Genomic DNA, 15,447 nt, shown 5'->3' with positions numbered 1-15,447 from the left:
AAGTCAAAACCACTGAGAATGAAGGGACTGCAGCAGGCCCCAGGAAAAGTAACTATAGTACAGCCGCCAGAAAGAAGTACCATCGCCAGCAACTTAAGTTGCAGCACGAGGTAGCTCCTAATCCAGAGACCTCAAAACGGTCTCGATCTTATGGCAGTACTCCAAAGGATGACAGGAAGAGTAAGAGCGGTAAAGTAGGAGACTCAGAAGGCTCCTACTGTTTCGCCCTTCAAATACACCTGGAAATGGCCGCTGTTCCGGACAGCTTTCCGCAAGGGATGTTCAGCATACAGCATTGGCGGTTTGAGACCTTGGGAGGGTGCGGGAATGAAGATTGTTGATTCCAAGGACCTTCCCAAGCCTGTCAAGCTTATCGTTTGGATACATGTCAGTTCTGAGAACCTCTATCCATCCTCAGGAGGATGAATATGCAAAACCGCACGTTTAAGGTGGTGGACCCTTCATTCGTCGAGTACGTAAAAAAAGTTGCTTGTAGACCTTATCTGGGGATGAAAAAGATGTAGGTGAAGCCCCTGTCTAAGCGTAAGAATGCTACGGGGGTAGTAGAAGAGCAGCCGCCCTCGGAACAGTCGAAGGATGGTGCTGCTTCATAATGAACGACGACAAATCTTCACGTTTGGATTTCATCCAAATAATTCTTCACCACTGTAAACCTGCATCTGCCATCCTAAGCAGACGTGTTACAGTGGAACATATGGCTTTTGCACTAATAGAAGTACCTTGGTGCTTCAACGCGGAGGTGAAAGGCATAATCCAGAAATACGGTTCTATTGTTTACAATAGATTTGAAGAAAACCCTCGGACAGCCATATATGTTAGGAGCGATATCATCTTTGTCAGCTTACCGTGGTTCAGTAACAGAGATTTGGCAAAGATTAAAGTAGAGCATTAAAGAGGAGGAAAACAACAACCTCTAGTAATTTGTTCAGCATATCTGCCATTTGACTCTTTATTCCCGCCACCATTAGAGGAACTAAGAACCTGAGTGGAGGACGCTTAGTAGAGGTGAGGACCTTTTAGATTACCTTTTAACTACCGATTTAACTATATTAATTAGCGGTTGTACACCAACCTTTGTGAGAGCTAGATATCAGAAGGTTATTGACATAACTTTTTGCTCTGTATCCATTTGTGAAGCCTTTACATACCAATAATTTTATATTGGATGCCAGAGGAGCCCAGACAATCAATTAAGGTTGAACCCTTAATTGTTTTTATGTTTATGCGGGATCGTTGAATCTTGCCTCCGAAGAGGCGCCTTTGATGCCATGCTGTGCATTGATTTTGAAAGGGTTTTAAGTAACTCTAAATACGTGTTATTTGAATTGATCCATAGAAATTGTAAACACTTCTTTTATAAAGATAACTTTCCTTAAATACTACCACCGGACCGTCGAGTTAGTGTTACCGTTGAAGACAATCACTGACAGTGAAAAACCGAATGAATGAGAGCACACAAGAAAGAATATTTAAAAGTTTTAAATTTTATTACCTTATGGTACGGTGACCCCACAGGTTTTCACAATTTTAACTTTGTTCAGAAACTCCCTTAACGTCAGGTTGCACAAAGCTGGGTTTTGGCTAGTTGAGTGGTTAGTCTCACACAGAGGATAGCACACAGTCTCCGATATCGGCCTTCAACTACAATACGTTTCTCCACTTAACGTCCCCAAACCCTCTGTTGCTGGACCTCCCTTTATCGGAGTTAAACCTTCAGGCCGACAATACACGGCGCGACACGTGCTAGGAAAAGCGAACGGAGCCAGGAAACATCAAAGGTTCCCTGTAACGAACGCATAGCGATAGGATAGTCGGGGTTTTTGCTAACTCTCATGGGAAAGGTATGACCACTGAAGTACAAATTACTCAAAAATCGAATGTTAATAAGACGCAGAGTAAGCAACATTTGATACATGTGCCTTCATGCACTGTTGCTATGTCGTTAAATTTTGCTGGATTAATTCGAAATGTGAATTGATTTATTGTTTTATTGCTCTGATGGTAATTCAATTAACTTAGCCAGAATGCTTAACTGATTATTAGTTTAATTATTCATGTTAAACAATAATTAAAACTTTCATTATTGGATTTTCTGTTTCTTATCATTTGTTTCGATAATTATAGTTTTAAGGATAATTTATTGAGCGACGTTTTAATTGTGTTCATGATCGAATCGATCTTCCCACGCTTTATGAAGAGTATCAATATTTCTAACGAGGGCTAGTGTTATTGATTGATAGTTGTTTGCGAGATACCAATCCATAATGCATCTTTCAAAATGTGCGTAATGGGTGGTTGAATTAATTTGAAGGCTTTTATCTAAATAAGATTTTCATTTTTAATAATAATCTTCATCGTTAATCAACATTTTTAAGTCGCGTTGAGTCTAGCGATCATCCGGATAAAAGAAAGGCTAGGAGGTTACATGAGTGTAGGCGGGGAGAGGAGGCGGGCACGCGCCACTGCCTTCCAACATTGTACTCGTTGTAGCGTGGTCAATGTATTGCGATTCTGATATGTTGGATTGCCCCCCTCCCTCTCTCTCTCTCCCCTTCCTCTTCCCCCCTCTCTATCTCGTTTTAGCCTACTAATCTTGTTTATGCTACAGTATTTCCACATTAGATGCATTCACATGGGCCACGGCCATCTATACTTTTAATTGTGTAGCTGTGGGGACAAGCAATTGAAGAGAATTTGTTCGATTGCCTACTCTCACATGGCCCACCGTAACAAACCCGCCCTGGAATTCTAACAATCATCCTGAAATGTTACCAGTGTCCGATTTCGTTGCTGCTCCCGTCGAAATACATCTTAATATCTCTTATAAGTGCCGCTTATTAGAAAATAGTTCCGTGTTTTTCCACCTGCCGGAGCATGCGTATAGTTATGATGATAGGAGATCATTCACAGTATTTGAAGCAATGGATATGTCCTTCCGAGGGGAAATTTGGTTCCCAACCCCAAATACAATTAAGAAATTCTGTCACATTTTTTGCTAGAAAAGTGCGAGAAGCAGGTTGATTAGTAATTTATTAGATTAATCTACATTTTTCTTTAAAACAACATGAACTGTAGGTCATTATAAAGAAAATAATTTTCTTAAAGATAATTCTCGATTACGGTGATTTCCCCGTGAATCATTTCTACTCTATCCCTAAGGGTAATAAATATTTACCAATATCCTTCCCTTAATACCTGGTGTTTTAAGTTTTCTTTCTTTTATCTACATATACATACCATTTATCCATTGTGTGAAACCCGCGAATGCTCTCCGGGTTGCATTCGTTTGCAAACTTTAGTCTTAGAATTCCTTACTCCTGGTTAAGATTAAAAATTCACCCTCCATGCACACTCAATTTATTGTTGTGGTGCAGGTATCTTACTCATAGCCCAAACCACTAATTCTACAATGGGACACACTCTATGGGACTTTAATCCCTTTTATATATCACCACACTACACTAGTACAGCAACAAGAAGAATTCGACGTTGAAATCCACGCATTCACAGTACTGGCAGTGACGAGAATTCAGGACTACGAGGGAATGAATCAGCTATCTATACGGGTTGTAAAGTCTGCTGCGGCATACTTATCCTTGATGATGCTGATGGTGAACAGGAATTGAACAGGCTGCCCTTGAAGTCGAGATTCACTGGCTATTGTTTCTAAAAAGGATTGCTTTGCTCTTGAGGCCGTTTGGACACAGCAACAGGGATATAAAAATAATGCTTTGATAAGAGCAGCTCGACAGAGGTAGAGTACTATCAATATTAACAGCAGTACAAGACAGGCATAGGAGCCATGTATTAATGAAGTATGAATGGACTGTTCTTGTCTTTGCATACTGAAATCATATAACTATTGTTTCAGTTGTTCCAAGTTTCTGTTTCCTTCATTGTAAGATGGCAGCCTTACATCCTCCTGGGTTGATTTTCGGACTTATTGCAATTTTGAAGATAACTTTTAAAGATCCAAATTGACCTGTGGTTCATATACGGTTATTGTTTATTCATGAATAGGTTCCAATCCTGGTAGGGTGAAAGTAGATGTTTTTAGGTAGCATCCTAGTGCAATTTGGATAAATCCCAAGCCTTGGAGATTAATTGGACGAGGAGGTTCCATAGTACAATGGAGCTCGGCATCTATCGCCTCAGGCTTTGAAAATATCCAACCGTTTAAAGATGGTATAAACTTCCAATAAGCTTGATCGTCGAACGACACCTGTATGTTGCATTATCGAAAGGTTTTTAGGGATGGATTCAGCAAGAGTTGAGCCTCGCAGGTTTTATGGATAGCTGTTTCATAAACGGGGAACAGACCTGCACATAAAAGATATCTATTGATCCTGCTACGTAGGGCATGCTCAAACTGAGTTATCAGCTTGTAAGTGCGCTGAGTCTCGTCCATGAACAGATATGTAAATTTTGATAGTTCGTTAATTGTTACTACGGCGATTTTATCTAACTCGTCAATGCTCACATGTGGCCCAGGTATCGGAAAAGACACCTTGGTTGCTTGATCCTGGATGTCGCGAAATACGGGTTCTAGTTGTTCGGATCATGGGAATATGTTAAATGTGTGAGTACTGTCGATATTCCATTAATTTTTGTAAGGAGAATATTTAGCTCGTTCTGCAACTGCTGCCCCACGATTCCTCCTATAATTCCCACCATTGAAATGGTTCTTCGTACTCGCATGTTGTTTGGCAAATGCGAGAGACCATTTTTATTGATGTAATATGCCCGCTCGCGGATCTCTCTATGTCCCTTCTTATTCATTTTGCGATTTCCATTTTATTTTGCATATTGTGGTCCTGGATGACCTGTTTGCCAACTTCTTTCAATTTAAGTGGGCAATAGGTTCCCAGGGACTGGTACCGCTTCTGGATTTCTGTCAATGAGTTCTGGAATCTATTGACATGCAGAAAGGTGTTAATCCTCCAATGGCTGATAATTCGCCTCACAGGCCCTTGGTTCTCGTAGGAGATGCCAGTACTGTCCTGAAACGGGAGATACTGATACCTTGATCCTGCTGAATTGTTGATTGTGGGAGTGATATACATAATCACTAAAATGAGTGATAGGATATTGCGGTACATAGCTTCTGCGTTTAATTCCTAAATTATACATATAATCATATAATAGTAATATTGTAAGAATCTTATATTATTTTTAACAATAAGTTGCCAAGAGTTTATCGACATGCTTTGTGAACCTTGTACCATCTTTGGCTTCAAGGATTACATTATTATTTTCCGTGAGGCCCACGATGGTATAAGTTCCAGTATCTCTTTTATCGAACTTATTTTTACGCACGTCCTTAAATAAGATAGGATCCGTACATTTCCAATTTATCAGTGGGTGGAAAGGAACTTGGTATTAGCGCAGCGCGTCCGTAGAGTAATTCGAATGAAGTGAAATGCGTGGCTTCGTGAACTCGATGAAGCGTAGTCAATGTATTGCGATTCTAATATGTTGCATTGCTCTCTCTCTCTCTCTCTTTAGTCTACTAGTCTCATTTATGCTACAGTATTTTCACGGGAGGTGCATCCACATTGGCCACGACCATGTATACTATTAATTGTGTAGCTGTGGTGACAAGCAATTGAAAAGAATTTGTTCGATTGCCTACTCTCACATGGCCCACCGTAACAAAGTATTCAGTGATTGGCATGTATCGCCTTAGACATCCCTGTCAGATCATAGGCATATATGTTTTTCGCTGACAGCTGACATATCTGATACAATAGGGTAGAGGAACCCAAAAACGACTGACTGAGATGGGCACAAGAAAGATCTCGGAGAGGCAAGGATGCCCCTTGGTGAAATAATAACCTTCAAACTCTGAAAAGAGGAACTAAAAGAATATTTAATAGAACCAGGAAAATTGGCTAATAGAAGTTTACAAGGCTAGTGTAGCAAAATACAATAAAGAGATACAATCGGCTAAAAGATTCTCATGAAGAGGGCATTGTCCGTGCATTCAAAAGGCACCTGATACAGCTAGACTTCAGAGAATCTTAAAGAAAGCCCCAGCATGTCAACTGAAGGAATTAACACTGCCAACATAGGACATGACAGAATCGGCTAGCAAAATCCTAGAACATCTCATGAAAGTTCACTTTTCTGGTCACGGATCTGGATACCGGTCATAGGAAAAGGCTGTTAGGCTAAATTCCACTGACGGCCCGGATCAGAAGGCTTATGAGAATCTTTGGAGAATAGCGAGCCGGATTGTCACACAATCAAAAATAAGATGTGATGTTCGTCGTTTCGATCCATACAAGGCTGCTGGAGAAGACGGTATTTTTTCGGCGTTGGTCCAAGAAGGTTTATGTGTACTAATAAGACCGCGGCGTGACATCTTTAGACTGTGCAAAGATATGGGATATACACCTACAGCATGGAGGAAAGTCAGACAAAAATTGTATACCAAAGCCAGGAAGAGTAGATTTTCATTTGAAAGAGGAACTCTTACCAGACAGACCTCCTCATAATAATCAATTTGCCTCGCAAAAAGGTAACTCTACTATTGACGCACTTCATGCGTTTACCTCCCGCGTTCAAAAAGCGTGATGAGAAGGAGATGTAGCGCTAGCAGCGTTTTTAGACATAAAGGGTGCTTTCAGTAAGGGATTGTCCATATATTACGTAAGACGTTTTTCTGTTGTTTGAATAAAGACGAAAATAATATTTTTATCAAGTTGAAAAGGACACAGCGATATAAACAAAAGAAAAAATTCTTACGTAATATATGGACGATCCCTAACACCTCAAATAATTCTATATTTAATTCTGAGGAAGATCATGGTATGGGTTTCACAGTCAACATGTGGCTGCGTTCTATGCAATGCGACTGGATTGTCCAATCTTCGCTTCACGGGAGCAGTGTGAGAGCGAAGATTGAAAAGGGGGATGTACATAGAGAGGAGTATTGTCATCCACCCTATGGGAATTTGCCATGGACGGTTTAATAAGATGATTAAATGAGTTATATTTCTACACACAGGGATATGTAGATGACCTTGTTATCTTGATAACAGGAAAGCATTAAGGGACTTTAGTCGAACTTATGCAAAATGCTCTTAACAGTGTTGAGGGTTGGTGCAACGACCATGGCTCATCTGTTAATCCAGATAAAACTAAACTTTCGGTTTTTACGAGACGCGAAAAAGTTCCTGATCTTGTGAATACTAAGTTCTATGGCAAGAAAGTCGAATTCTCTACGTCAGCTAAGTATTTAGATGTCATTTTCGATCCTAAATTAACCTGGAAACTACATATTGATACGATAGTTAAAAAGGCCAGAGCAGTCTTCTGGGCTAGCAGAGGCGCAGATGGTTCCAGGAACCATCTGGACAGCCGGTACAGGTTCTCTTGCCTAGCAATTGCTGGATCGATCAGAACTCTACTCTACTCCAACGGCAGCATTGGAGACTATTTTAGGTATACAACCGCTTCACCTCCTGAATAGGCAGAGGGCTGCAGTGGAGGCCTGCTGACTCTGACTACAAGAGATTCGTAGAATTATCGACGACATTGACCTGCATAACTCAGTAAAGAACGTGCTGACAAGTGATGAAATCCTACGCATGCACCCTGATTACATGCTGAAAGAATACTCGGAAGGACTCGTTTGATATACAGATGGTTCAAGAGATCCCCTACGGTCCGGGGCTGGAATATTTGAGATGAAACCCAGTTCTCAAGTAACAATCGCACTCAGCAAATTCACTACAGTATTCCAAGCTAAAATCGCAGCAATCACGGCCTGTCTTGAGGAGGTTCGTAAGCGAGGTTACATCAATCACCACGTTTACATATGCTCTGACAGTCAGGCTGCTTTAAGGGCCCTCCAATCAGAGGAATTTACATCCAGACTTATTTGGAGCTGCCTTGAAGAACTTCTCGAAGTGTCTGGTAAAAACTGGGTCAAATTGATCTGGGTTTCCGGACATAAAAACATTGAAGGCAAAGAAAGAGCAGATATGCTTGCAAAAAAAGGGACTACGAAGATCCTTAATGGACCTTAACCATGCTGCGCAATCTCGTATGTTCGGCTAGGCACGACATTGAAAGATGGCTTTTGATGGAACATGCGGAGTATTGGAGGGTGGCTAAGTTATGGTATGGCCATGACCACTTAATGAAGCACCTAAATAATATAAAGGTCGGCAACAACACTCGCTTTCGAAAGTGTGGCTTCCGGGAGGAGACAGTACAGCACATCCTATGTGATTGTGACGTGCTAGTGGACCTCAGAGTAAAACATTTTTGTTTTCGACCTACATGAACTAACCTAGTAAAATATCATTCGGTTTGGTTTCCGATTCACACTTATCCATTCGGAATGATGTCGGATTCAGTCAGATTCATCGGATGAAATTTAAGAAGTCCCATGTATTTAAGAGAATTGAAGGCACGGATTGAAAAATGGATCCCGTATACGTTCGTGTTGAAATTAGTGCTGATACATGAATAAGGAAGGATTGATAAGTAAATCTCGGATGCATTTGGATTGAATTTCGGGTTTTAGATTGCGATTTAATTTGGGGTTGAAAGACGGATTGATAAGGAGTTAAGAGGATTGAAAAATTGCTTCTTATTGTTTTGCATGAATTCAAATTAGTCCGAAATGAAAACAATGCAGAAATAATTAGAAAATATCTCAAGTGACAAAAACATGCGCACTGAAGTGCGCAATCGGTCTCGTGAGGATAAAATAATTCAGTTTCAACGGTTAGAGCCAGAATGAGGAAAATTTCTTCGTCTGCCAGAAACGCTACAGCTCAAAACAGATGATATAATGTCGAGCGCAATGAAAAATCGTACCCGCTGATGATTTGAACACTAACTAAACAAAACTAACTTACAGGAACGTTCACATATTATGTACTATTATTTTTTTAACTTTACCCCTTCCCCCTTAATAATATACCTTATGACGCCTATTGCGGCTTCGAGGGATACGAAGGAGAATAACGCCATAAATATTGACTAACCTTCATGAGCGCCAGACACCCCTAAGCTCTTGGTAGAGCGATAGAGGGACTGCGAAAAACGCTAGGCTATATTTTAATAGATAAATGTATAAAATGACTAATTTTTTTTATCATTTGTGAAAAAGAATAATTAAGATGATTACAGATTTGAAAGAAAACACTCTAGTCCGAAGAGCACTCTACAACGATTAATTATCCAAAGAAATTTAAGCCAAAAGGAAGTGGAAACTCACAAAAAGGAGAAAGGTTTTCGGTAAAATTGCTTAAAACAAAAAAAGCATGTTTACTAAAATTGCCTAAACAAGACAAAAAATTGCGCGCAACACTCGGTCATCATACATCTAAAAGAAACACTAAAATTCCGATATCAAGAAAACATAATCAAACCTAACAAACGGATAAAAAACTGGTGACCTTGGCCTTGTCCAGTAGGTGCTGCCCTCTTAGGCTCCATTTCCTGACCGCATCGATAGAATTTATTGCATCCCTGTTAACCATGTGATAGTCGCCACCTCGTGGCTAGCATGCCGGTAGTGGTTAAGATGGCCGTCCGTCTGCTGTGACCGGTGCTGAGCCGGTTCTTAATTCGGCACGCTCTAATAATTAAAAACAGTTAGAAAACTCTGGATGTCATGAGTTACAGATCGGTCTGTTGTAAGTGGAACGTTGTACAGTGGACCGTGGGTGTAAGTGATGTGGTAGCAGTGCCATGCTGACAGTTCGGAGGGCGAGTGTTATTCTCGGGAGGGACTTCTCTCCTCCGGCATCTCGACTTTAAAGGAGGTGCTCTAAATTTTCTCTGGACTTCGGTTCCCGAAACACTCGTAACATCCTACAATTTTTCTGTCCCATTCCTTATTGAGTTACGTTTTTTTTTTGAGTTCGTGCTGACCAAAAATGCATCGCAATCTTTCTGATGGTTTATTAATGAAGTCAGGAGAGGATATATAACGGGTGGCAGGCCACCTCGTTAAAATAATCCTCCTAGACTGAGCAGCAGCGTCTCAAAACCAACAGGCGTAATAATATTAATTTAAATCTGCTATTTACCAGACCCATTAACGAAAGGTATAACATAAAAAAAGTATTAAATAATCTTGATTAATGTCTGCTATCTACTAGACCCATTATCAGAAAAGTATTGCTGTATTCTAAAGCTAATCCTAGATTAGCAAATCCTAGTTCAGGCGAACTGGTGCAAGCTTGTGTCAATAGACGCAATCAATTCATAGATCAGAATACTATACATTTTCAATACTGAACGGAAAAAAACCTACAACCTAAATGTACAACCTAACAACTAAACGAGAAAAAGCTTAAACTGATGTGCCTCTGGGAGAAACGGGATACCGTTTCTCCTCGCATGTATCTTATCGCGCACCTCGGACACTGATTGATCCTTATTGCTGGGTTGTCGCAGGATAAACAGAATATACCCCTGGGAACCAAGCAAGCCTGATAAGGGTGTCACGACAAACGACAGTTCCAGCACCCATCTTCTGGCAATTGATAAACAGGTCCTAGAAGACCAAGACCTGCCTGGTCCACCTTTATCTTTTGGCAGATTTCGCATGCTCGGACGTATTTTGCCACGTCATTAAAAATTCTGTGTTCTCCTATGGCACATACAACCTCTTAATATGGCTCAAACATACGTGAAAGTGCATCAGGTACGTGCTGAAGGGAAACTTTTCTGTGTTTAACCTGAAAATCATATTGCAATAATTTAATCACCCATCGAACCAATATGCCAGTAGGATCTTTGGGATTGTAAAGCCACTGGAGACTACTATAGTGCAAAATCACTATAAAGTAGTATCACTAGAGATAGTGTCTGAATTTTTCATCTGCCCTTAGAACTGCCAAACATTCCGGTTCAGTTACAGTATAGTTTTTCTCGGCGCCCTGCATAGATCTGCTAGCAAAAGCTATGACGTGTTCTTTACTATCTTGGATCTGGATAAGGACTGCTCCTAAATCCGTACTGCTTACGTCAGTTTGCAAATAGAGTGGTAAACTGAAGTCTGGTCTAGCTAACGTGGGAGAGGTTATTAGAGCGGATTTTAACTCCTGGAAAGCCTTTTCCTGATCATTTTCTCTTTCAAATCTTTGATTTTCCTGTCGTAATCGATCAAGGGATTCAGCTTTTGTGGCAAAATCTTTCACAAAACGCCTATATCATGAGACCATGCCTAGAAATCGTTTAAGTTTACACAAGTTAGTGGGAGCCGGATAAGATGTTATTGGTTGAATCTTTTCGGGGTCCAGGTGCATTCCCGTTCTATGCACCCATTAATCGAGATAACGTGCCTGACTGCAAACGAACTCGCTTTTGTCCAGATTGACATTAAGTCCAGCATTTATGACCACATCCAGAACCCTGCCTAAACAGTGAAAGGCATACTAATGTTTCTCATTGTGTACACGTCTTTATTCGCTACCTCGTTCAGTTACCTGAAGTCAATACAAAGTCTGTAATTTCCGTCATACTTCCTGACTATTACTACGGTGTTATACCATTCAGTCTTACTCGGACTAATAATTCTCTCATCCTCGAGACATTGGGCGGACTCTCATTAGGATTCAATTTTCATATTCAATTTTTTTATATTTCTTGTAGCAAAGTTGTTTCAGAACCAATTTCCTGTCCTTGATAGGTTCTCCAAATACCGTTACCTAATCGCCAAATTCAAGGTTTAAACCTAACATCCAAATCGAATTCTTTCGCGAAATCGTGACCAAACAAAACTTCACAATCGAATGTTGACGAAAACAAATCGGCAAATATTTGCTTATACCTAAAAACCTAAGTGGTAAAATAGCTTGTCCGGCAGTTTTCTCAATTACCCCATTGGGATACATAATTCCTGGGCGTGGCTGATCAGCTAATTTATTTAATAAAGTGCTGAAATTCCTGAAAGCTTGCTTTGAGGGGGCTGCACAACGAAAGCGGGAAGTAACAGGTCCCTATCATTACTGGCCCTTATTCGTTTTCCTGGTCTTCTTAGGTTCAGAGCAGGCACGGAAACGTTCTGTCACATGAAAATTACAACAAGCTAAAGCACATCTCTTCTTGTGTCACCAGCAGTTGTATGCACTGTGCTTGGTTGTGTTGGACCTCGTATATTAGAACCCACGGCAGCAGTCGATAAATTTGACACTTCAATAGCCTCGGTACCCAATGGAGGATATTCGCAATTATCTGGAATCATATGTGCCTGAGGAATACCTGGAGAAAAGCCATAATTACAACAGGGTGGATAATACTCAAAAACATTAAGCACATGAGGGGCCTGTATCTCCGGGGAATCTAATGTAGCGCAAGCGCTACTTAGATTGTTACCTGGATTATTATCATTATTTGTATGAAAATTTGTATTACGCTCCATTATTAGATTGGATAAATTTATCTCGATTGATCACTGGGGTTATAAATGAATAAAAATGCACAAATATTTTGCGACGTTTCGTCAGATGGGTTTACTCACCTCTTCAAACTTATAAAAATAAATTAAAGTTGAACAATTCAACTTGTCAGAAAATAAATTTTGACGTTAACATATCGTCTGTGAGGTGAAGACAACGACATTTATCGTCAGCTGTTCACGGGGCCGAGCCAGTATTTAATTCAGCAACGGGTATAAATTGAAGACTTGTATGAAACTCTAGATGTCATGAGTGAAAGATCGGGCCGTTGTAAGTGAAACGCTGTACACTGGGCCGTGGGTATAAGTGATTCGGTGGCAGTGACGCGCGTAAGTGTATGGTAGCAGTTCCGTGCTGACATGTCATCAAAGGAGGGGCTCTAAATTTTCCCTGGATTTCGGTTCTCGAAGAAACAAAGATAGGACGTCCGATTCCCTCAATACGTAGAACCAAAAAAATTAACTATCTCTAAACTAAACTTAATATTAATGCTTTCGATCTTTACTAGGACAAAATAATCTTGAAAACAAAATAAATAAGACTTTCCTGTCCACACGCTCATAGCATCCTAGAATTTTCCTAACACATTCTTTATTGAGCTTGGTTTTTTTTCAGTTCGTGCTGGCCAAAAATGCATCGCGATCTTTCTGATTGTTTATTAATGAATTCAGGGGAGGATATATAACGGGTGACAAGCCATCTCGTTAAAACCGTAACATTTCTTTGCCCCCCCCCCTCACCCCCGTTACGTCACATTTTTATCTGATGTTAAAAATATAATATACGTTTTCTAAAGAAAAAAAGGTTTTCTAGGATGAAGTATTGTCTATAAATAAAACAATATGTTGATGCCACACTAAATGCTTTTTTAATTTTTCTGTAGTCACACAAATGTTGAAATCACCTAATGTAAGTATCTACTACATTAAAGTCACAAATAAATTTTTTTCAATACCATGAAGTAGATAAGTATTCTCAGCTTGTTTCAATTTTATATAAATATAATTATAAGATTTCTCAGAAAATTAAAAAAATATGTTTGTACATATCAGACGTGTCAGAAGAGATTCTAGAAGAGTTAAAAAAAATTTGGTTCTTTTTAAAAGATGTGTAGGACTTTTAGTAATTTGGAAGAAATCAAGAAATATTTGATGGGTCACTCCATGAATGATCATCTGAAACTGATTGCGGCCAAATTTGATAAAATTTGTTTAATTGGCCTATTATTTTCGCTTATATTTTTAGATTCGATTCGCGTATTATTAGCATCATAAATTATTTTTATTATACCAAAAAATGGTTAAAAACATGTGGACGTGTGAAAAATGGCAATATTATTTCATCTTAAAAAAAAATGAAACACTAAAGTTACTTGTTTAAAATTAAGTAGAGAGCAACAACGCGATTGAGGATGATTGAAATTTATCATCTATATGTTTTAGAGTTTCCTAAAAAAAATGACTTTTGGGTAGAGTTGCTGGCAGCCAGCACCTCCGCGATAGAAAATTTGAAAATGTCAACAGCGCCAGAATTTTTTTTTGGTCTTTAAAAAAATGTAAGAATTAATTTTTAAAAAGCCACCCCTGTCTCCTAAAAATTATTGTAAAAATAAATTACGCATCCAGTCTAAATGTTGGCATATCTGAATATTGTGCTATTTTTGGTCTCCCGAAAACTTTTAGAAATTATTTTGAAAATCAAACCAAATCCTTTTTATAAATCCCAAAGACAAAGATATGGAATAAGTACGAAAAAAATATACCGTACGACTGAAATAGTTTTGTGTTTACTAAAAACAAAAAATATAGATATTAAACAAAACCAAGAAAAATATAACTCAAAAGTCAATGATTTTGCAGGGTTCACAAAACACTGCCGAAAAATCTTCAAATGAATAAGAATCATACTGTTCACTCACGAAAAACCCTAAACTGTACCCACTGCCCCACAGTAATAATTACACAAAAAATAATAAAAAAGACACTTTTAACGCAATTAACCAAACCCTGCTCAGCTGCTTTTAACTACAAATCCATAAAGATTTCAATTAAAAATAATTACACCAAAAAGACTTTTATGTATCACCCTCCATCAACTAAGACCTTTAAAGATAATCTCAAATTACAAATAACTACCCCAAACCACTATTAAAAGCTCTAGTTATTAAATCTATCTTCACAGTATTATTCCTCGTCACCTATGAAATACTCACCTTATGATACCTATTCCCCCAGTAATATTACACATAATTACCAAGCACAACTTTCCAATTTTTGATATATGATTAGTTTGATATACCTACAGTCACAGTTATATTCCACAAACCTTAGGAACTACCTCTACCAAATTTATCGAATCTAGTCTCAGCTGTCTTCAGCTAAAACAGCAAAAAAATTTTAATTTAAAAGAATCATGCCAGACAACTTTTGAGGACTCCAGTTAAAATATTTACCTGCCCGATAATATTCTACAGCCCCTAGCCATTCACAGTCACAGTAATATACCGCAGCCCCTAGTAGTTGTCGAATATTACTGGGGGGAAGGAGGTGGATATATCTACTAGAGACTTGATAAGCTGCGTGAGGTAAATATTACTAATTTGAAATTTTTTGATCGTTTTAATTGATGGAAGGTGATACTTGGTTCATTAAGTGTGATAGGGGTCTTTTCTATCGGTCCTGGCATATTACTGTGAGCGTACGTATGTCAAATGGATACTTGAAGAGTTGTTTGGTAATTATCTTTAATTTAAATTCTTCAAAGAGTTTAGTTGAAGGCAGCCGATACTGGGTTCGTGAAATGTGATAGGGGTATTTCCTAGGGATTGTGTAATATTACTATGAGAATGGGTATCATAAGGCCAGTACTTTATAGGTGACGTGGCAGTGTTTGGCTAAATGCATCAAAATTATTTCTTTATTCGATTTTTTTATTATGACTGTGGAATAGTGGGTATGATTTAGAGTTTTTCGAGGGTGAGTAGTATGATTCTTTTTCA

General features: G+C 39.0%; 1 protein-coding gene across 1 annotated transcript; it reads left to right on the top strand.

Moving 5' to 3' along the window:
• Positions 1-7,712: 7,712 nt before the first annotated feature.
• LOC117179351 lies at positions 7,713-8,054 on the top strand. Its single transcript, XM_033371049.1, has one exon. The coding sequence runs from the start codon at positions 7,713-7,715 to the stop codon at positions 8,052-8,054; it is 342 nt and encodes a 113-aa protein (XP_033226940.1).
• The last annotated feature ends 7,393 nt before the right edge of the window (positions 8,055-15,447 follow it).

The sequence above is a fragment of the Belonocnema kinseyi genome, chromosome 1, assembly GCF_010883055.1.
Source record: "Belonocnema kinseyi isolate 2016_QV_RU_SX_M_011 chromosome 1, B_treatae_v1, whole genome shotgun sequence".
Taxonomy (NCBI): Eukaryota; Metazoa; Arthropoda; class Insecta; order Hymenoptera; family Cynipidae; genus Belonocnema; species Belonocnema kinseyi.
Note: the sequence above shows the minus strand (reverse complement) of the source record. Positions and strands in the feature narration are given on the sequence as shown.